The 22,961-nt window shown below is 40.4% G+C and overlaps 1 protein-coding gene across 2 annotated transcripts in view; it reads right to left on the bottom strand.

Annotated features, from left to right (window-relative positions):
• The window catches only part of LOC100079213 (serine/threonine-protein kinase Sgk3), a 45,606-nt gene that overhangs the window by 17,656 nt on the left and 4,989 nt on the right, over positions 1 to 22,961 (bottom strand). Inside the window, exons 2-6 of one of the 2 annotated variants that reach the window (XM_029069065.2) lie at positions 12,048 to 12,265; positions 9,298 to 9,381; positions 6,678 to 6,750; positions 2,949 to 3,024; positions 999 to 1,086 (exon numbers count right to left, since the gene is read on the bottom strand). In XM_029069065.2, the coding sequence (XP_028924898.1) occupies positions 999 to 1,086; positions 2,949 to 3,024; positions 6,678 to 6,750; positions 9,298 to 9,381; positions 12,048 to 12,125 (399 nt within the window). In that variant the 5' untranslated portion in view covers positions 12,126 to 12,265. Of the gene's footprint in view, positions 1 to 998; positions 1,087 to 2,948; positions 3,025 to 3,970; positions 4,114 to 6,677; positions 6,751 to 9,297; positions 9,382 to 12,047; positions 12,266 to 22,961 lie in introns of those variants that run through there. The other variant, XM_029069066.2, reaches the window with a different exon arrangement.

Below are 22,961 nucleotides of genomic sequence, written 5' to 3' on the forward strand. Positions count from 1 at the left end.
CAGCAACACATATGTATCCCTTATGCTCTCAGTAATTAAGGCTACTCTTCATATAAAGAAAAATGGCAGAAACCTTTATAACTTAAAATCCCTATCCTTAATGTTATAATGAATTACATGGTATTTTCTTAAATGTACCGCTCAAATTCTCAAAGGCATTTTCCCCTGAAGTCAAGGAAATTATTCCTCTGAGGTACAGAGACACTGCTCAAAATCAAAATAAATGGAAGAGGAAAGAATAGTTGTTTCAATTTGACCTCCTTATGTGTTCTCTCCTTTGGATAGTGAAAGTGCCAGGTTAACAGAAAGGAAAATGTTATGGTTATAAGAAACATTCTATTTTTAGAAAAAGTAATCATCTTGGACAAAGAATGCCTATTTCAATTTAGTACACGAATATGGGCAAGAAGAAAATATCCTTAGTTTTAAGAAGAATTTGGATAAATTCATTTAAAAATCCATAATGGATTACCAGAGGGAAAGCAAAGAATGTAAAAATTGGGATATTAAATAGCACATCCCGAACCATAAGGATGTATTTCAAAGAGGGAAATGCTGTGGCTGTTGCTGAAAGACAGAATCCTGGGCTGAATGGATCATTAATCTGAGCCAGGAACAGGGATCTCTTATGGTTTTATAACATCTTCCTTTACCTCAGTGTTTAACAAGCAGCTTCAGGAAATTCATGAGTTTCTAGAATAGGTGCATATAATAATTCTCCTAGGGCTCTCTAACTCAAATTAAACAATTTATCCACTCTAGGGGAACACTTTACTAAAGAAAATGACAAAATAATCTACGGTGATAAGCATGTTGCTCAATGAACACTAGCAAAACACTAGCTTTCAGTGCTACAAAAGTGCCCACCAGAACATTTCACCAAAAGGAGAGCTGGGAAGTTGGTAAATTTGTCACTGGGTATCGAGGAATTCATTTAGAGACAGGAATGCCTTGGAATTATATTTTTCTCCTTAACAAAAACTAGTTCATTTTATTACCTTCTGAGTACTTCTTTCATCCTCATCCTCAGATGGATCTGACAGATGTTTCGGACTATCCATTTGAAGGAAAGCTCTGACATCAGGGCTAGGAACAAAATCAACTGCATTAGAAGGCTTTACCATCCTTGAAAAGTTAACTGACATCCTCAATGCAGTCCCTCAGCAACAGGATTTTTCATGTCACCACAAATGTCAGCTGGAATTGTAATGTTGACATTTGCAATAAAGAAAGCCTAAATATAAAAGCTGGCCTTGAGAATAAGACTCCTTCCAAAGATAATATGTTCACTTTCTCCTTTTCCTCCAGCAAATATGAATAAGTATATCCTTCCAATGGACACTCTTGGCACTAACAGATCTCTTTATGCAGAAAGCTATATTCACTGAGCCAAGAGAAAGCCATATTTAACTAAAATTAAGTTTATTATCACACAGTGCACATGAGATAATTTTGGGTTTTTTTTTTTTTACTAAAGGAAAAGAATAGCTACAGCATCTAAGCAACGAAGTTAAAAAAAACAGTGGCTATTTCAAATAATTAAATGGCTTTAGTAATTTAAGTACAAATGATGGCAACAATAACTGTTTAGGATTGCACTGTACTTTATAGGTTTTATCCAAAGAGTATTAAGGAATTTGTATTGCATATAGCATTTCAAGTTTCTTTTCTAATACAGACGTCCATACATATGTTATTAAAATATAATTTAAATGTGCAATATGCATTTGAATTATAGCAATATCTCCCTCAAATTTAGCAGAAGAGTATATCAAGCTAGGTCCCAACACAAGTGAAGAAGAAAGGGATTAAAAAAAAAAATCAAGATGGAGAATGAGAAAAGTGAGGAGAGATTTACTACAGATTATATTGGGTCAAAATGAAATGCATATTATTTGCTACTGGAAACTGGTAGTTTATTCAAGATTCAAAAGATTACATAGCAGTCTAGTTAAATACTGCTCCTTGAAAATGATGATAACCTATTTATTGGTTAAATTTACCTGAATTATTTAAAAACATTAACTTCTGAATGCTTTATACATTATAAATGGAAAATATTTTGATGACAAACACATATGTTTATCTTCCCAGCAAATATTTACAGCCTAATTTAGAAATGATCACTGCAGTTAAACTGTTTTAAGAGTAGATAAACCCAGATTTTTCTTTTGGATTATAATTCATCCTAAGGGGAGTGGGAGGTGAGTGGTAGGAAAGAAGAAGTCAAAAATGCAGGAGAAAAATTTCAAAATCAAATATCTTGCAAGAAATATGTAGACTTGGAATGATGATGTAACAATCTGTAACGCCAAAAAACAAGTAGCCATATTAATAAATTAACTCTACTGGCTGAAAACATGTAAACCACTGGAATAAGCACTTAGGAAAGTACAAAAGAAGCAAAACGCATTGCTATGGGTCCTCAAGGAGTTTACATTCTAATGGGGGAGCCCGGAATTCAAAATTATTTATCAATAGGGGGAACAGGAGGAAGAACAAAGCTCAAATAGGGAGTAAACATGCCAGGGTGAAATAGAATCAGAAAAAGTAACTGAAAATGAATATACACAGAGGGGGAAAAAAATTCTGATTTGCCCTGATGTGTAGACTTTCCAGCCTTTTTTTCCAAGGCAAGGAGTTGAGGGTAGAATTTGGCTGCCTTCCTTCCTAGACCAAAAGTCACCTGTATACAATTCTTTTTTCACCTTAGGAATGCCACACATATTTAATCCAGAAAAAAGTCAGCAATCTATGAAGATCACAGATTCCACATTTCCCTCTTTCTAAAAGAGAAAATGTGCCCTTGGGACTAGTTACTTTACCCAGTAAATTATACTAAAAAAAAAAAGAGTAATCAGCAAAAATGTGGTTCTCTGATTTGTAAAATGTACTCTATGCCACCACAAATTCAGCTTCTTTCAGGATATTAAATGGTAATTACTTACTGGTTGCATAGCTCAGGATGTCTAACTAAATTCTGAATGAATTCATTCAGTCCTGCTCTTCTCTGTTTAATAAAATCTGTTAAAAAAAAAAGACACACATATGCTAGTAGGATAATTCACGTCAGGCTAGGTAAATATTTGATTTGGAGTTACTCCATTATTATAAAATCAGTCCACGAATAGGCAGGGCGGAAGAAAGGAAAGAAAAAAATTCTACTTAGGAAGTTATGATGAAAGAATCCAGATGCTAAGATTCTTCGCACTCAACTGGAGCTTTAATTTCTAAATCTGAGTGTTTACTTTTAAATCTCAAAATAAAATTTTTAAAAATCCATCACACTGATAGTTGCATGTCCCAAGAATTTCAATTCCTATGCAAACACAAGGGCAGACAACCCTCAGGCTCTAATATATTTACTATAAAGATTAATACTGAAAATGAATTTTACATATTTCTTTCCTAACTTCTAAACCACTGTTTGTCACAGTAGCAAGAACTGGCCATGAGAAAACGTTTTCTTCTGTTAGTTACTGGGGTCTTGGACTTCGCTTCATTTTAATTATTCACAATAAAATATGATTGAGTTCCTTAAATGAAGAAGTCAGCAAATGTGGAATAGATTTTAGCTGCTTATATTTAACACAATTTTGTTAAAGGAAAAAAGGATGGTGCTTAAAATCAATCACCTAAATTGGAGTTACTCGTTATTCTTTGTCATTTTACAGCACTGAATGTCTTGGGAAATTCTGGCAGTATAGTTTATAACAGGCCTGAAAAGAAAAGTTTGAGACATACATCGAAGTGTATGTTTCTACTACTAACTCCTCCTAGAAGCATTCAGGTTTCTTTTCATAATTGGATTTGGTCTGCCTCAGAGTCCACACATGACTGAAGCAATATCTAGCTACTGGGAAAAAAATGAAAATTAAGGGAAAAGTATATATTTAAATCTGGAATATCTTGAAAAAAATCCAGATGGTTGTGAGTAGGCAGAGTGAGATTGTGCTTTGTGGATACTTACAGAAGGTGTATTTGGATTTTGGAGGCCAGTTCTGAAAAGAGAGGAATTTTCTTTTCTTCAATAAACATGCAGCCCATGCTGCACTAAATGCTACTAGGCTTTCCATTTCATTACTGACTTTATTTCAACGAGTTTTGAAAGCCCTATGTTAGGGAGAGAAGGGAAAAAGGGTCAGTAGTGAAACAGAAGCCCAGTAGTAGTTAGTGTCCTTACATGGTTTTGAGGGACAGTGTTGGCCTTTATTTTTAAATACAAAGCATGCACTTATCCCAAAAAAGCACTCTGAAAACAGACAAGATTGAAATGCATTCCCACCGTGAATGAAAAGTATCCAATTCTGCTACGGTGACATGCTATATTTTCAAGGATTGGCTTAAAAGGTAACTGAAAAAACCTGTTTAACCTTTCAAAGCAATAAGAGGGACAAAAATGTTTACCTGCTCCCTTCCAATCAGTAGAGGATTAATGCTTCTACACAGAGTAAACGTCCTGCTTTTAGCTGCGTCTATGTTTAATAATCTGCACAATATATTGAATCAAGTTGCAACCTTCTGTGATCAACCTTATCGTGAACAACCTTAATGAATGAACATCTAAGTTTGAGGCAACAGCTGCACTATTTTACGGAAATAAGTAGCTAATCAATCAATCGTATATTTATTGAGCACTTACTGTGTGCAGGGCATTGTACTGTAAGCGGCTGGGAGAGTACAACACAACAACAGACACATTCCCTGCCCACAAGGAGCTTACCATCTAGGGGACTGTAATAACAGAATTCTGTTTGATCAAGAATAAAACACAGTAAGAATCATCATTTCATGCAGAATTAAATATTTTTAATTAAGCAAACTAAATACTGCTTGGACAGAACTGTACCAAGCACTTGAGAGAGTACACCAGAAGGAAAAGACAAGTTCCTTGGCCCTCAAAAAGCTTACAATCAGGGAGGCAGGTGGGCATAAATTATTTACAGGAGGAAGAATAAGCAAGAGGAAGAATAGGAGATAACACAAAGCATGAATATGTCATGAATGAAATAGCTGAATAAATGTATTGAATAATAATAATAATAATTGTGACCCTTATTAAGTGCTTATTATGTGCCACACTCTAAAATTAGAGCTGGGGAGAATACAAGCAAATAGGGGTGGACAGTCTTTGTCCCAACATGGGGCTCAAACAGTCTTAATCCCTATTTTACAACTGAGGTAACTGAGGCCCAGAGAAGTTATGCTACTTACCCCAGGTCACACAGCAGACAAGAGGCAGAGCTGGGATGGTCCTTCTGACTCCCAGGCCCATGCTCTATCTACTAGGCCACGCTACTTCTCTAATGTATATCTATACATAAGTGTTGAGGGGGGATATAAATGCATAAAAACTAAGCAAGGATATCAGTTTTCATCAAAACAAAGACTCTTCCCATCTCCCTATACTAGGATCTAGTTTTCTGGCTCCCATACAAAACAAAAAAAGGCATTGTTTCAATCCCTTGCCTATAAATGAAATATCTTACTGTGACTTTAAAATGAAACAAAATAATGGCTAACTCATCCCCCCGTTACAAGTCTTGATAAGGGTTCAATACTACCTAAAAATCTGGCTCCCCACTACTGTCTCCATAGGCCTACACTTGTTCTGACCATGTTTTACTTGTAGTGCCAGAAGTTTACCTTGAGAACACCTATTTGTTATAAACCTACAAATCCCACAGACAGAAATCTATGCTTGTTTACTCAAGTGATTTCATCTATTATAATTCCTTGAATTTCTATAGGGGTTTTATAGATAAAATTATAAATTTTCCAAAACATTAATTACCTCATTTTATCCTCACAATAGCCTTGTAAGGAAAAGAGAGGCAGGTATTATTTTACAAATGAAGAAACTAAGGCACAGGAAACCAAAGGAAGTTATTCAGGGCCATGTGGTATGTCTGAGGCGGCTCGGGACTAGAACTCCTGATTTGCAGACCCAAGTTCTTTCTAATAGACCACACGTACCTCTATCTTTCAATCTGCTCCACTGAAACTCCTCCCAGAGAGGCTATAACTGGATCTGAATTACACTTTTTGGATTAAAACTAAGCAAATACAGACAATCCTTCTCATGGAATAGCTCAATTTTATAAGTTCCTATCATGTATTGAGGATCAAGTCTTAAATCTACATTAAGGTGAGACTTTACATGATTTCCACCTTCTGTAGCATAATTTTTCACATTCTAAGGACCATTATTTTCTCTATTGAGGTCCAAAGGATGGGAAATAATCTTTAGCTGCAGCAAAATGAATTTAGTTTAGAAATTATGAAAAATTTCTTAACAGTGAACGTTATTAAGCTAATATAGAGTGGACAAATGGTTAATGGCCACACCAAGGGCTGCTACAGAATCGCCATCTCTGACACAGCTCAGACGTAGTCGTCTTGTGCTGAGGAAGGCACGATAATTCAAGGTGCCTTCCAGGCCTCTGTGTATGAATAACCATGTATGTCTCTTTTGGGAAGTCACAAAAAAGACTGAAAACCCCTAGATTAGAATTAGGTTCAGAAATCCTTGATACCCAAGATGATGGTTTTCTTCCCTATAAGTACTGTTAACTTTGAGAACATTTTTAGCATGATGTGTCTTGACTGTAATGTTATTTTGTCTCAACAGTTGGACTAGACTTTTTGGAAAGCAGTGTCACGAAGTAATTGCTTACCTGGATCAAAATTGTCTCCAAATATTCTTTTGGCAGGAATCTTGAGGGCCATAGTTGGAAACTGTTTCTTTAGCTACAATTTAAAAAATAAAGAATGTCCTAGCATTAACTTTTAGGAAGCAGCAAAAATTTGTTCCCAACAAATACAGCCTTCCTTCTTATTCTACTTTTTAAAATTTCAAGTCCCCTTTTTATAGGTCATAAATGAGTGACCATAGCATTATTAGCAGTTACAGTAACAGAATGCTGCTTTTTTACCCTATTTCCTATTTACCCTTTTTGGGAAGAAAGTGTGCTTTCATGAATGCTACTATCTTTGCACTGATTTCCAAAGAATAAATGAATTTTAAAAATGATCAACTTCCATCAAGTCAAAGAAAAGGCTTTTATTGGAACTGATATCTCAGGTATTTTTACAACTGAAAATGAGATTCCCCTGCATCTGCTTTCTTGTTTTCAAGTTTACCTTTGTGCTGCATGTTATATTGTACTCTCCCAAGCGCTTAGTACAGTATTTTGCACACAAAAAGCACTCAATAAATATAATTGATCGATGGATAATTGACATGAAAATAATGATACTTCAAAAGTTAACACCTAATTGAGTAAGCAATGCATATACAGGGAAGAAGCTTTCTCTGAAATACTTTAACCTCAGAAGCCTTAGTAAGAAAGGATGTTCTTAATGTTGCTACAATTCTAGTTATAGCATTTTATATCCTGAGACCCTACTCACTAGGTTCAAAACCAACAAAAAGGAACATTTCACCATGATAAATAAGCATTTGGAAGCCGTGCAGGCCAAAAATATCAATAGGTTCAAAAAGAGTTAGGATAAATTCATGGAGGATAGATTCAGAATGGATTACCAGAGGTGACGTTACAAATGGAGGGAGAAACGGGTAGTGATATTAGGTCAGGCATCCACAGCCTTGAGGATGCTCATTGTGGGCAGGGAATTTGTCTATTGTTGTACTGTATTCTCCCAAGCACTTACTACAGTGCTCTGCACACAGTAAATGCTCAATTAATATGACTGAATAAATGAATGAACGTTACAGAGGGCAAACACTACCTTGTTACTCCACTGTTGGAGGTAGAATACTGGACTGAAAGGACCAATTTTTCCAACCTAGAAATGGTGTTGCTTATTACCGTATTTGCTTGCTTGTTATAGATCCAACTCTGGAGAAGCACTACATATGGAAATGCTTACCAGAAAAGTCAGGCCTTTCCCTCAAGCCCAACTGCCATCTTGGCTTAACCTTGTCTGAAATGAAGCTGAAGAAGTCCTACCCCAGAAGATATTTGCCATTAAAGTCTGGTGCTCTGAGGTTGCCCAATTTGGAGGAGGAAATGCTCTGGCACTCTAGGGCAAAACTTTTTTTAATATTTGTTAAGTTTACTTCGTGTAAAAGCACCATTCTAAGTGCTGCAGTAGATACAATTTAATCAGGTTGGACCCGGTCCCCGTCCCTCATGGGGCTCACAATTTAAATGGGAGGAAGATTTCATCCCATTTTACAGATAAGGAAACCGAGGCCCAGAGAAGTTAAGTGATTTGCCCAAAGTCACAAAGCAAGCAATTGGCAGAGCCAGAATTAGAACCCAGGTCCTCTGACTCCCAGGCCCATGCTCTTCCCTGATAATAATAATAATGTTATTTAAGTGCTTAATATGTTCCAAGCACTGGAGTAGATACAGTATAATCAGATCAGACAGTCTTTGTCCCACATGGGACTCAGAGTCTAAATAGCATGGTGAATAGGTATGTAAATCAAAGAGGAGGTATTTACATTCCCATTTTACAGATGAGGAAACTGAGGCACAGAGAAGTTAAGGGACTTGCCCAAGGACTCTCAACAGATAAGTGGCAGAGCTGGGATTAGAATCCAGGTCCTCTGGCTCCATGCCCAGGTTCTAGGCCACTCTGCTTTTCTTCCCGGCAAGGACATGGTCCTAGAACAATGAGCACCTGAAAAATAGTATGCCTGGCCCTTTATAATCACTAGGTGTGTTCTTGTCTGTAGACTGCCCATCTCAGATGATACTTCCAACTCAATTACAGGATGATTGTTAATAGTTTAATATTTCTAACACAAACAAGAAGGAGCAAGCTTCAGGAGATGAAATGGATAATGGTGTCTTGGGTTTATTTCCTCAGGTAAATCAAACACCATTTGAAGTTTGCTTGACTTTACACCTGAATCAGGTTTTCTGTGACTGGGAAATTGAGACTGCTAATCATTCTGGAACTTCAGGCTGAAGGTTTAAGTAAGGCTTTAAGAAGTGCGAGGTGCTTAAATACACGCAATAATTTTACGATTGGCATTATTATTGGCATTTGCCCATGAAATGGAAAAGGGTCCACTTTTGATATATTCTCAACTGCCCAGAAATTGTTCAAACCCTACACTGTCAGCTTTAAAACCAATCCTATTAGATTTTTGAGGCTTTGCTTATTAAGACTATCTGGAAAACAACTACTTTTTAGTTGTGACAAGGATGGTATAATGTTTCTTCAACAGGCAAATGGTTGTAGTCATTCAAACAGTCCTGCAAATCAGGCTCTTTTGTGCAATTTTAAAAAGAAAATCTCTCTGAAAAGAAGCTTACTCACTGTGTTGTAAAGTTTATCAAATTCCGCATATCTCCTGAAGACAAACCATTCATTTCTGCCAACTGTGACTAACACTTTATATACCTGTGGAAATAAATTAAAAATCAAAATTTGAAGGTAAGTTAAACAGATTGAGTTTTAATCTATCCCAGGTCAAACAGACCCACAATCCCTTGCCTTGCAAAGCATTAATTTTTTCCAAAAACAGTGCATTTATTAATCTTACATCTACTCTATAATGGTGGATTCTCACTCAATGGGAATAAATCTCTCTATTAAGTTTGACACATGCCTATAAAATTTACAAGGTTTAAAAGGCAATTCAATAATGCAGCAAATCGGACTCACTTTTACTCTGAAGATTTAAATAGTTTATTTTGGAATGTGCTTTCTTATAAAACAATGAAGCGATCTGTATGCTGTTTAAAATGATCCTCTGTACATTTTGATATTTTAATGTTAGAGGAAATAAAAGTCAACACATTTTAAATTTTAAAATTCCATTTTAATTAAAATAAGACTTAATTCTATTTGTTCTGAATCAAGATACTTTAAAAAAATAAACCTACATAAAGACAGTTTAAATTTCATATATGTTGAACCTCAAAAAAATCATCAAGGGATAGTCTCAGCTGCTTTTAACACTGTGAACCACCCTCGTCTCCTGGAAACATTATCTAAACTTGGCTTCATTGACAATGTCTTCTCCTAGTTCTGTCTGCTCATTCTCAGTCTTTTTCGCAGGCTCTTCCTCTGCCTCCCATCCCCTAACTGTGGGGGTCCGTCAAGGTTCAGTTCTGGATCCCCTTCTATTCTCCATCTACACCCACTCCCTCGGAGAACTCACTTCCTCCCATGGCTTCAACTACCACCTCTAAACGGATGATTCCCAAATCTACATCTCCAGTTCTGATCTCTCCCCCCATCTGGAGTCTTGTATGTTTTTAATGCTATTTGTTAAGCTCTTATTATGTGCCAGGGACAGAACTAAGCACTGGGGTAGATTCAAAATAATTGGGGTGGACACAGTCCATGTCCCACATGGGGCTCACAGTCTTAATCCCCATTATACAGATGAGGTAAATGAAGCACAGAGAAATGAAGTGACTTTCCCAAGGTCACACAGCAGACAAGGGGTGGAGCTGGGATTAAACCCAGGTCCTTCCAACTCCTAGACCTGTGCTCGATCCACTAGACCACGCTGCTTCCCTATATTCCTCCTGCCTTCAGGACATCTCTTCTTGGATGACCTGCCAACACCTCTAAATATGTCCAAAACAGAATTCCTTATCTCCCCACCCAAACACTGTCCTCCCCACAACTTTCCCAACACTGTAGATAGCATCCATCCTCCATCTCACAAGCTTATAACTTTGGCATTATCCTAGACACATCTCTCATTCATCCCACATATTGAAACTGTCACCAAATCCTGTCAGTTCTTCCTTCAAACATCATTAAAATTTCTCCTTTCCTCTCCAAACTGCTACCTCACTGATCCAAGCACTTATCCTATCCTGCCTTTACTGCATCAGCCTCCTTGTTGACCTCCCTGCCAACTGTCTCTCCCCATTCCAGTCCAAACTTCACTCTGCTGCCTGGATTATTTTTCTACAAAATCGTTCAGTCCATGTTTCCCCACTCAAGAACCTCCAGTGGTTTCCCACTTACCTCCTCGTCAAACAAAACTCCTTACCATTGATTTTAAAGCACTACATCACCTTGCCCCTTCCTACATTGCCTCAGTGATTTCCTACTTCAACCCAGTCTGCTCACTTAACTCCTCTAATGCCAACCTACTCACTGTACCTTGATCTCATCTTCCTTTCTGTTGATCTCTCACCCACATCCTGCCTCTGGCCTGGAACTCCCCCTTGATATCCTACGTATCACCACTCTTCACACCTTCAAACGCTTATTAAAAATCACATCTCTTCCAAGAAGCCTTCCCCAACTAAGCACTCATTTCCCCTACTCCTTCTCCCTTTTGCATTGATCTGGCACTTGGATTTGTACCCTTTAAGCACCTGATATTCACCCCATCCTCAACCCCACAGCACTTAAGAACATATCAGTAATTTATTTTAATGTCGGTCTCTCCCTCTAGACCATAGGCTCCTTGTGGGCAGCATACATGTCTACCATCTCTGTTATATTGTACTCTCCAAAGTTCTTAGTACAGGGCTCTGCACACAGTAAGCACTCAATAAGACTGATTGATTTTAATTTCCAGCTCCATACTATTTGTTTTTAACCTATCCTCCTCCCAACAATTCATGTACTATATTGGGGGCCCAATCTTAATAATAATAATAATAATGTTGGTATTTGTTAAGTGCTTACTATGTGCCGAGCACTGTCCTAAGCACTGGGGTAGACATAGGGGAATCAGGTTGTCCCACGTGGGGCTCACAGTCTTAATCCCCATTTTACAGATGAGGGAACTGAGGCACAGAGAAGTTAAGTGACTCGCCCACAGTCACACAGCCGACAAGTGGCAGAGCTGGGATTCGAACTCATGAGCCCTGACTCCAAAGCCCGTGCTCTTTCCACTGAGCCACGCTGCTCTTAACAGGGTCCAAGAAGGTACTCTCTAGATTAGAAAAAAAGAAAGGAATCACTAACCCCATGAGATTCGGTATTCCCACCAAACATATTTCAAACTAGAGAGAACAGTCTGCCCAGTGACTAAGCATCTTTCTAAACTTTTCCAGATTCCAGATGGTTTTTAACTGAAAACGTGTACTTACAGTAAATCTCTTCTTTTTTTCTCTGTGCTCATCAGAGCTGGGGATGCTCACACTTGGGCAGCTTTCCTTCCGGTCCATTGTACAGACCCTATGGGTTAAACGTCTCAGAATCACACTTAAAAGGGAGTCCGAAGAAGTTTCAAATTCAAGGAAAATTCATTGAGACTGATCCAGAATGGCAATTTTTGGGGGAAAATGACGACATTCCATCATGTAACCTTAATAAAAAGAAAAAAGGACAGAAAATTAGGAGAGTAACTGCACAGAGATTCTTCGACACGAGGTCTTCTAAAGGAATTACATGATTAATGAAACCATTTTCTCAAAGACCAGATCACATTATTATGGAAGTTATGATTGTTTACAAGGAAGTTCCTTTATAAAATTGACTCTGTAGAGTCCATCTGTACTTTATTATGGCTGACATTTGTTTGCATTCAACAATACAAAGTTAATCCATGCAAAGCAAACCCAGTTTTACCTGAAAAAAGAGGGTTCCATATGCCCATAGTATGAACCAAGCCCCTCTGCATTTCCCCTGAAACACAAGTCAACAGGCTTAGGTTGGGCTCCACTGAGTGTCCTGAAGCCTATGTAGCCAGTCTTTCCCAGGGTTCAGGAGGAGTCTCAGCAGGGCCCATCTAGGGCCTGCCAGTCAGAGAAGACTTGGACAAACTTGGCTTGGTTATGGTCATATGTTCCCTAGAACTATGGTGAAACAGACTGCCCTCACACACAGCTCCACAGAGTTAGCCTTCATTCTTGAAGACCACATCACTGATGGTGAAATTCATCTATAGGCTCATGTGTTACTGAAAAGGTAAATGCAGGACTCACAGTCCTGGCTATATTTTTCTCACACACTCACGCAAACACACACGTACTGTCATGTTTGAGGTTTGCAGCAGCTGGCATTGTTTTCACTTTTGCCTCTGTCTCTTGATCCTTGTGAAGTTTATGTTTCTAAGAGCCACTCCTTTCTTTTTGCAGTAGACCTGCTGATTTATCTGTGGCAACTGACTCCCAATTTTCAGCTAGGATGTAGTTTTGCCAGAGGCTTTGCTTTGCTATATCTGAAAAAGTTTCTTCTGTCCTCCCTATATATTTCAGAGTCCAATTTCAACTCATTTAGTGGTATTTGTAAGTGCTTACTATGTGCTAAGCACTGTACTAAGCTAAGTAGATACAAGGCCATCAGGTTCCATATGGGGCTTACATTCTAAGTACGAGGGAGAATAGGTACTGAATCCCCATTTTGCCAATGAGAGAACTGAGGCATGGAAAAGTTAAGTGACTTTTCCATGGTCACTCGGCAGACATGTGGCAGAGTTCAGGTCAGAACTCAGGTCCTCTGACTCCCAGGCCCTTGCTCTTTCCACTAGGCCACACTGCTTTGGAGAAGCAGCGTGGCTCAGTGGAAAGAGCACGGGCTTTGGAGTCAGGGCTCATGAGTTCTAATCCCAGCTCTGCCACTTGTCGGCTGTGTGACTGTGGGCAAGTCACTTAACTTCTCTGTGCCTCAGTTCCCTCATCTGTAAAATGGGGATTAAGACTGTGAGCCCCACGTGGGACAACCTGATTCCCCTATGTCTACCCCAGCGCTTAGAACAGTGCTCGGCACATAGTAAGCGCTTATCAAATACCAACATTATTATTATTATTCCCCATACAGCAGCTATTTAACTATCTTGCTGTCTTCCGTTATCCTCACATGTTACAACTGGGAAAGTTGGTCTAAAGTGAGTATACTGTCAACACTAGGAAACTGATTTGATTCTAGTACTTCATTGTCTGTGATCCTGTTTGACTACTAATTTTGAATATAGCCCATCAGTACTATTGATGGAATACTAATAATACTCAGCAATAATAGTGACGGCTTGAAACACTCGAGATGTCAAATATAGCATTAATCGAGGTTTCCAAGCCATAGAAAAGGTCAGACAACAACATTACAGCTCTGTAGAACATTACTGTGGTCTCTGGAGCATGATACCAAGCTGACACTACACTCTGTTAGTCATCCAGTCTGTCTACATACACAGCTCCCCCAGTTTCCTGAGGCCAAGAGAACCATAGTAGAGCAAAACATTTACCGTCTGCTAGGGTGTGACTTTAGAAGGAGGGGAGATTTAAGAGGATACTCTCCTCCTCAAAACCCTGTACATGCAGTGTGAATTTCTGAATAGAAAAAGTCTGAATCAGAATGGAAAGAGACTATATGGGGAAGAAAAATGAGGAACAGTCATACTTAGAGTATTCTTGTTTATGGAAACAGTAAGTAGGCTAACAAAAAAAACACTACAGAGCTACAGGAAAAAGAAATTTACCTGAATATTTTTTTTTTAAATCTTGGAATTAAAGCTATAAAACCTTTTAGGAGCACTAGTCAACTCTGGGTTACTCAGGGTTGGATACATAATTTCTGGATTACCCAGGAAACTTTGTTGCTTATTAATATTTCTACCAAAGGAAGGGAAGCAAAACCTAAATTTGATATTGCTTCCTCTTTGTTAGCAGTTCCTGTGAAAGATTTGTTGACAGAAAAGGTTTAGATGCCTGGGTCTACCATCCACCTTCATTTACTATGCCACTTCCATCTCCCATGAGCCCAGTTACTGTGGGTTGCTTTTGTATAAAACAGATGTCCATGCCAAGTCACAGTGATATAGGTTTGAAAGGGGAAAACCTGAACACTTACAGTGTTTATTTATTCATTCATTCAATAGTATTTATTGAGCGCTTACTATGTGCAGAGCACTGTACTAAGCGCTTGGGATGAACAAGTCGGCAACAGATAGAGACAGTCCCTGCCGTTTGACGGGCTTACGGTCTAATCGAGGGAGACGGACAGACAAGAACAATGGCGATAAATAGAGTCGAGGGGAAGTACATCTCGTAAAAACAATGGCAACTAAATAGAATCGAGGCGATGTACATTTCATTAACAAAATAAATAGGGTAATGAAAATATATACAGTTGAGCGGACGAGTACAGTGCTGAGGGGATGGGAAGGGAGAGGGGGAGGAGCAGAGGGAAATGGGGGAAAAGAGGGTTAAGCTGCGGAGAGGTGAAGGGGGGGGTGGTAGAGGGAGTAGAGGGAGAAGGGGAGCTCAGTCTGGGAAGGCCTCTTGGAGGAGGTGAGTTTTAAGTAGGGTTTTGAAGAGGGGAAGAGAATCAGTTTGGCGGAGGTGAGGAGGGAGGGCGTTCCGGGACCGCGGGAGGATGTGGCCCGGGGTCGATGGCGGGATAGGCGAGACCGAGGGACGATGAGGAGGTGGGCGGTGGAGGAGCGGAGCGTGCGGGGTGGGCGGTGGAAAGAGAGAAGGGAGGAGAGGTAGGAAGGGGCAAGGTGATGTAGAGCCTCGAAGCCCAGAGTGAGGAGTTTTTGTTTGGAGCGGAGGTTGATAGGCAACCACTGGAGTTGTTTAAGAGGGGGAGTGACATGCCCAGATCGTTTCTGCAGGAAGATGAGCCGGGCAGCGGAGTGAAGAATAGACCGGAGCAGGATGAGAGAGGAGGAAGGGAGATCAGAGAGAAGGCTGACACAGTAGTCTAGCCGGGATATAACGAGAGCCCGTAGCAGTAAGGTAGCCATTCGGGTGGAGAGGAAAGGGCGGATCTTGGCGATATTTGTAAAGGTGAAACCGGCAGGTCTTGGTAATGGATAGGATAGAGAATGTTAACTCTAAGTAGCCTTCAATTATTAAAATTCCCTCCTCAAAAGTAAAAACTGTTACATTATTTGGCTGTTGCAGTCACAACTCGGTCCAAAAAAGTAACAAAGATAACTACTGAATTTGGTTTGCTTTGTTATTCCACTAATGAATATTTCAGTAATAGGAATGGGGAGAACATATAAAAGAAGACAAAGTGATGGAACCTGACCAAAGTATCAATTTATAGTATTTATTGGGTACCCAATAAATACCACTGATTGATCAATTTGGCTACATACAATGTAGTGAGCTCTCTGAATAAATGGAGGTGCAAGCTCACCAGTATGGGCATGGGTACCACAGTGCAAATTTTCCCTCATGCAAGATTTGCAAGGAATGCAACCGCAGTGTATAGATGAACTGAGTAGATTTCTGATTGTAAGGCACAATCATCTTACTATTGTCACCTGAAAGCTTTCCATTTTTAAGCATAACTACCCCCCTCAAGCTTTAGAGCACAAAGTCAGAGATTCGTTAAATTGTATTTATTGAGCGCTTACTGTGTTCAGAGCACTGTACTAAGCGCTTAATCAAAAATCAAATCAGATCATTACTGTTGGCTCCCATTGTCTCTTTTTTTTTAATGGTATTTGTTGAATGCTTACTGTGTGTCAGGAACTGTTAGCATGGCTCAGTGGAAAGAGCCAGGGCTTGGGAGTCAGAGGACGTGGGTTCTAATCCCAGCTCCACCACTTGTCTGCTATGTGACCTTGGGCAAGCCACTTAACGTCTCTGTGCCTCAGTTACCTCATCTGTAAAACAGGGATTAAGTCTGTGCCCCCTACGTGGGACAACCTGATTACCTTGTATCTATCCCTGCGCTTAGAACAGTGCTTGACACATAGTAAGCACTTAACAAATACCTTAATTATTATTATTATTCTAAGCCCTAGGGTAGATACAAAGTAATCAGGCTGGACACAGTCATCCCACATGGGGCTCACAGTCAATCCCCATTTTACAGATGAGGTAACAGGCACAGAAAAGTTAAATGATTTTCCAAAGGTCACAGAAAAGAGAAGTGGCAATGCAGGATTAGAACCCAGACCTGTGCTCTACCCTCTAGGCCACATTGCTTCTCTAGCTGAATGGGCCCAAAACTGTATTGTTGGTTCAGTTTCCAAATGGACCTGCTCAAACCTGGGAAACTGAGCCATTTCTAGTATGGCACCAATTGGGAAATCTATCCTGGGGCCTGGTCTTCCCAGCAATCAGGATTCTGGAAAGCTACTGCCACACAAAACAACTGAAGAGAGGGCAGGACCAGTCACACCTCCCCCTTCTTCTTCTGCCCTGGAGGCTAGCAATTTTCACTAGTGTAGACACGACCCCCTGAGCCAATCAGAAGAGTTCTGTGAATGTCCTCTCTTCAAGTCCCCACTACCTTCTTTCCACATTGGGTCAGTTGCCCCAAGGCCATTTCCTCCCCAAGACACACTTGCTAGGAATACAAGACAGTTTGCCGAGAGTGATGGCCACTGCAACTGGTGGAGAAGCTGGTGCCAATCCTGGACTGTAGGCTCAGCTGATGTACCATGACTCCCAACTGGAAGGAAGGAGTTTCAGCACAGTAGGAATGTGAACTTTAGGAAGGAAGAGGTCAAAGTGGCTCAATCTGCCAATCAGACTATTCTCCTCAAAATCTGATGATGTCTGACCTCCCTGGCAAATCTGCATTTCCATCTCTTACTTTCACAACCCTCCGCTACTCTCATCTATTCCATTCCATAGTAGAGTTCTTCCTAGGTATCCCTGGGGGGCAGCCATTCAGAGAAAATCTTACTTGAGTGAGTCCATGAAAAGACAGTTCTTACTGTTCTAAATTCCATTCTCACTGTTTCCTTCATTTTTCCTAGGTTTGGAATTTTGTCTCTCCCTACAACTCCCAAAAACCCATTTCCTTCAATCCTCTGCTGAAATTACACCTTCTTCACAAAGGATTTTCTGAGCAGCTAAACTGTACAGAATTTCCTACACCTCATCCATCATAACTTATTGCCACCCTCCCTTTGCTCTTCCCCTCAAACTGCCCCTTTACTTGTGTATGGGGGGGGCAGGGAAAGAAGGGTTGTCTAAATATTAAAGTGATAACAAAAAGATCGGAAGCAACATGGTGTAGGTAGGAAGAAGCATTGTATAGTGGATAGGGCATGGGCCTGGGAGTCAAAAGGTCATGGGTTTTAATCCCAGCTCCTTCACCTGTCTGCTGTGTGACCTTAGGCAAATCACTTCACTTCTCTGTGCCTCAGTAACTCATCTATAAAATGGGAATTGAGACTGTGAGCCCCTTGTGGGACAATGACTGTGTACAACCTGATTTGCTTCTACCCACCATAGTGCTTAGTGCTTGGCACATAGTAAGTGCTTAACAAATAGCAAAAGTACATTATTATTATAAAAATGAGAACTAAAACCCCCAAATTTCCACATTTACAACTTGTACATCTTTCGAAATGCTTGTGCTGTTTTTGCTTCAATCTGGGATCTATAAAGGCAAGGATTGTCTCTCTTGAAATTTCCTCGATTCCCACGTAGCCTCATAGAGCCCATCCTCACTTTGGGCCTGAGCAAAGACTAACTTGGTTTATACTCTGGTGAGCCTCCCCCAATTTCCTTCAATCCATGCAGTGTGAAGATGCCACCACTGAAGTCATCCCTGCTCCAAACACGATGGAAGGCAAGGTGGGGAGGTTAAAGGAAGAACTTGGGGGTAAGGTGAAAAGGAAAGTTTCTGAACTGTCCTGGAAATGTCATAGATTTAAACATCTGTATTTACGTGAAGTAAGTGGCAGCCATATCACTTTACTTTTGACTTCCATTGGACTTGTGCTCCCATCAGGAAATATCCTGCTTAGACCTTTCTAGCATCCTCTTTCCCCAGGCAGTCTTTTTCAGTGAAAAAATGTATACTCTGTCACATTCCTTGCAGATTAGGCCAAAAATCCTAACCAGGTCTGCAGTTCACCCCACACCAAACTGGTGTTTTTCTGGTGTTTGGTTTTTTTTTTCCCCCTCCGGACATCACATGATGAGTCAGAATAAACTTTTCCTGTTTTTCCTTCCCCACTATCATCTCCTTCCTCTAAACACTCCCACCCTAACTTTGATCTCTCACACCCAAGTTGGTTTAATCGCAGAGCATTCCTGGAATCTATGAAACCAATTTTTTCCCATTTGGTTTCAGTAAATCATCTAATACTGTACCTCGCCAGGGAAAATACACCTTTTATGAATAATAATAATAATAATGTTGGTATTTGTTAAGCGCTTACTATGTGCCGAGCACTGTTCTAAGCACTGGGGTAGACACAGGGGGATCAGGTTGTCCCACGTGGGGCTCACAGTCTTCATCCCCATTTTACAGTTGAGGTAACTGAGGCACCGAGAAGTTAAGTGACTTGCCCAAAGTCACACAGCTGACAAGTGGCCGAGCGGGAATTCGAACCCATGACCTCTGACTCCAAAGCTCGTGCTCTTTCCACTGAGCCACGTTACTTCGCATCCTCATGTAAAGAAACAATTTTAAAATGGGGAAATTTCTTTAAAATATGTATTTGAGTGGCATTTGTTAAGCATTTACTACATGCCAGGCACTGTACTAAGCACTAGGGTAGATAGAGCCTAATCAGGCTGTACATGGTCCCTATCTCACAAAGCGTTCACAGTCTTAACCCCCATTTTACAGATGAGGGAACTGAAGCCCAGAGAAGTCCAGTGACTTACCCAAGGTCATCCAGCAGACAGGTTCTGGAGCTGCGGACAGAAACCAGGTCGTTCTGACTCCTAGGCCCATGCTCTATATCCACTAGGGCACGCTGCTTCTCTGACAAATGGCATCTAACAAAATCCCAGCAATGCTACCTTATGACAAGGCAAACCAAACCTCGAGGCAAATGTCCTGAACCCTATACCAACAGTCCCCACAAAGATGCCTCTCCAGTTTGTCACAGAGCCTACACCATCCCAGCACCTTTCTGGCTCACCTAATCAACGTGAGCAATGCCATTTTTGAGTCAGACCAATGGTTCATTCAGCCCGGCATCCTGTCTTCTAACAGTGGCAGCAGGATATTTGAAGGAACCATCTGACGGCTGTACTTAGGAACATCCACTTTTATAGGCAGAACTTCTAATATCCCTAATTTGTCCCTCTGCACTCCCAGCCTTCCCACTGTAGACCTTGTTCTGAAATGGGAGAGACAGAAATCAGGCAAGGGAACCTGCTCAGTTTCCACTCTGTTTTTCCCATTCTCTTTCCCCTCCCTTCTTCCCCGATTCATCACTCCCAGGGCATGGTCAATACAGAGCCAGCAGTAACTGGAACAGTGGAAACGGCCCTCTTTTCCCCCTTTCCCTCTGCTCCTCCACCTCTCCCTTCCCATCCCCACAGCACTGTACTCGTCCACTCAACTGTATATATTTCCATTACCTTATTTATTTTGTTAATGAATTGTACATTGCCTTGATTCTATTTAGTTGCCATTGTTTTTACGAGATGTTCTTCCCCTTGACTCTATTTATTGCCATTGTTCTCGTCTGTCCGTCTTCCCCGATTAGACTGTAAGCCCGTCAAACGGCAGGGACTGTCTCTATCTGTTGCCGACTTGTTCATTCCAAGTGCTTAGTACAGTGCTCTGCACATAGTAAGCGCTCAATAAATACTATTGAATGAATGAATGAATGACAGAGTAACTCAAGTATAATCCTGGGGGGTTTACTAGTATGGCAAATTTTTGCCACACTTTCGACGTGGCCCAGGGTATATTTTGTCCACTGGGAGGAGTTCAGGGAAAGAAAAAGGCCCCTCACCTGTCTTTGTCTCTAAGCCCCAAGGTTTGTAAGACAGGTCCTGCTGGGCAGATCCTTATCTCCACCTCTAGACTGTAAGCTCATGCCTAATAACTCTATTATACTCTCCCAAGTGCTTAGTAGAGTGCCCTGCACACAGAAAGCACACAATAAATATGACTGATTATCCAAAGTTCAAAAATACTGGCTGTTCTTAAAGTTCTTGTGCAACTTTAAATGTTTTAAATACATTTCAAATGGCAGTTAAAACATATTTCATCAAGTTTTAATGCAATGTAATCTTAGTCTTACTGTTATTTACTTCAGCTAACCATAGCACAAAGTTAACCTGTCAAATCCGTGCATACATGTACTGCATTTCAAGTGTATAGCTTATAAATGATTTCAATAATGCTGTAAAAAAAACCATAATGAATGCCATTTGTATGTGCCCTTGGAAGTTTCTTTTTACCATACAAAATAACAAAAGTTAAAACTTAAAGTGGTACAGAGGCTTTAGGAACACATTGTTCAAAATGAAAGAAAATAATATGCACAAGTTCCTGCCATCGTCAGGAAGGGATGGGGAAGGAGAGAAAGAGCTGTCTTTCTGAGTTCTCGTCTTCCTGGTCTCCTCATATTCTTGCCTACTTCCTGCTTCTACCATATTTCCTATGCCAGCTTTGAGAAGATTCCAACCAAGGGGCTGCCATCCCTCATTATCCTCAAGGCATTCCCGTTTATGCCAATTTACTCTAATCCATTCACGGCTTCTCAATCCAGTAGAGCATTTTTAAAATAATTACAAAGGAAAAAAATAACGATTGTCACTAGCCTTACCCACAGGCTGAGGGTGGATTATCAAAGAATGCCCAGCAGGGGTGTTCAGGCATTAGATAATTGCGATCAACTTTTTGTCAGCTTCAGTACAACAAGGTTTTCGGGTGGTGAATGGGGAAGTGGGAGCACATAAGGGAATCCCTGGAATCTGAGCCCCACTGCTGAAACACAGTTCTCTACAAACACTCCCTGACTTTAGGCACTCTGAGTTGTGATGAATGACATTTCTAAATTTACACCCTATTTCGGCTTTCAAACACACTGATTTTGACTTTACAACAGTCGCCTCTCTTGCAATACTAGCTCTGGGTAATAGTATTTATTAAACAGTTACTACATGCAAAGCACTGTATTAAGCACTGGGAAAAAATACATGGGTGAGTGGGAACCATGGGGAAATGAGGAAAGTTCAAAAGCCATAGTACAGTGGAGAAAATGGGGGAGGAGGTTCAAAGAGGACAGAAGAGGCAGAGCCACCAAGAAGAAGCTACATATCTATTTTACTTCCAATGAAGTAAAAAGTCAGCTGCCCTCTCCTGATACCTCTCAGATAACAAAAGCCTACTGAATACACAATTCTCTATCACTTCAGTAAAAACAGCATATGTCACTTTAGTTCAGGAACCTGTTACCCATTTATTATAGTGTTCCTTTAAGACAATTAGTTCCAAAGTATGTTTTGACTTGATGCAGTTTTCGGGAACCAATTGTGTCCTAAATCCAAGGACTTCCTGTATTGGTTTGAGATCACGTTAAGAAGTTACTGCTTTATAAATATAAAATTTAGCTAATGCAGAATCACTCCACCCCTCAAAAAATCACAATCTCTTCTTAACTGGAAAGTTGGAGATTATGAAAATTAAAGGGGCCAGATGATCATTTATGGACCATCGTTCCACAAACAAAATCCTGCAGGCTCAGGTCACTCCCATACTGCCTTTATTCCTCACAAAGTTTCCATTTTTTTCAATTATTAATTCTTTCGTTTGCTCCCACAGTTAGAAAGGCTTTGAAACTTCAGATTCCTCCCCACTGTCACCAGCCCTACACAGATTATGAAGGCCTCGAACTCACTCTACCCACCAAATCCCTGTTTCTGGAGGCCTAAAAGGGGCATTGACGGGGAGGGACTGGAAGTCAGTGAGATCTTGGCCCTACCCCAGTGGCTTTTAAACACTGACCATCCAGGAGTGTCCAGAAGCTAGGGGAACTCTGAGGTTTCAGAGTGCTCTGCACGGCTCCTCCCTTTTAACAAGGGCTCAGGTGAACTTCAGCTACTCCCAGCTCCGGTGGAAGAGCAGGGCTTTCATGCCTTTAAGGCAGGGCTTGGGGCACGGTGAAGGAGGTATCCAGGGCACTGGGAACCACTAGATGGCTAAGCTCTGGGCAGTTCACTCCATTTCTAGCCAACTCCCTTCCCTGGCAGAGAGGAGAGCAGCTGGTCAACAATCTATCATGGTCAAGAGGCTACTCAAATGGTTTCAGTATCAATGGCAGTCAGCTTTTTGAGGACCTCTATTGTACTAGGTATAGCTAGATTTTTTAAGGAATATTAACCAAATAATCA

Source organism: Ornithorhynchus anatinus, chromosome 7 (assembly GCF_004115215.2).
Source record: "Ornithorhynchus anatinus isolate Pmale09 chromosome 7, mOrnAna1.pri.v4, whole genome shotgun sequence".
Taxonomy (NCBI): domain Eukaryota; kingdom Metazoa; phylum Chordata; class Mammalia; order Monotremata; family Ornithorhynchidae; genus Ornithorhynchus; species Ornithorhynchus anatinus.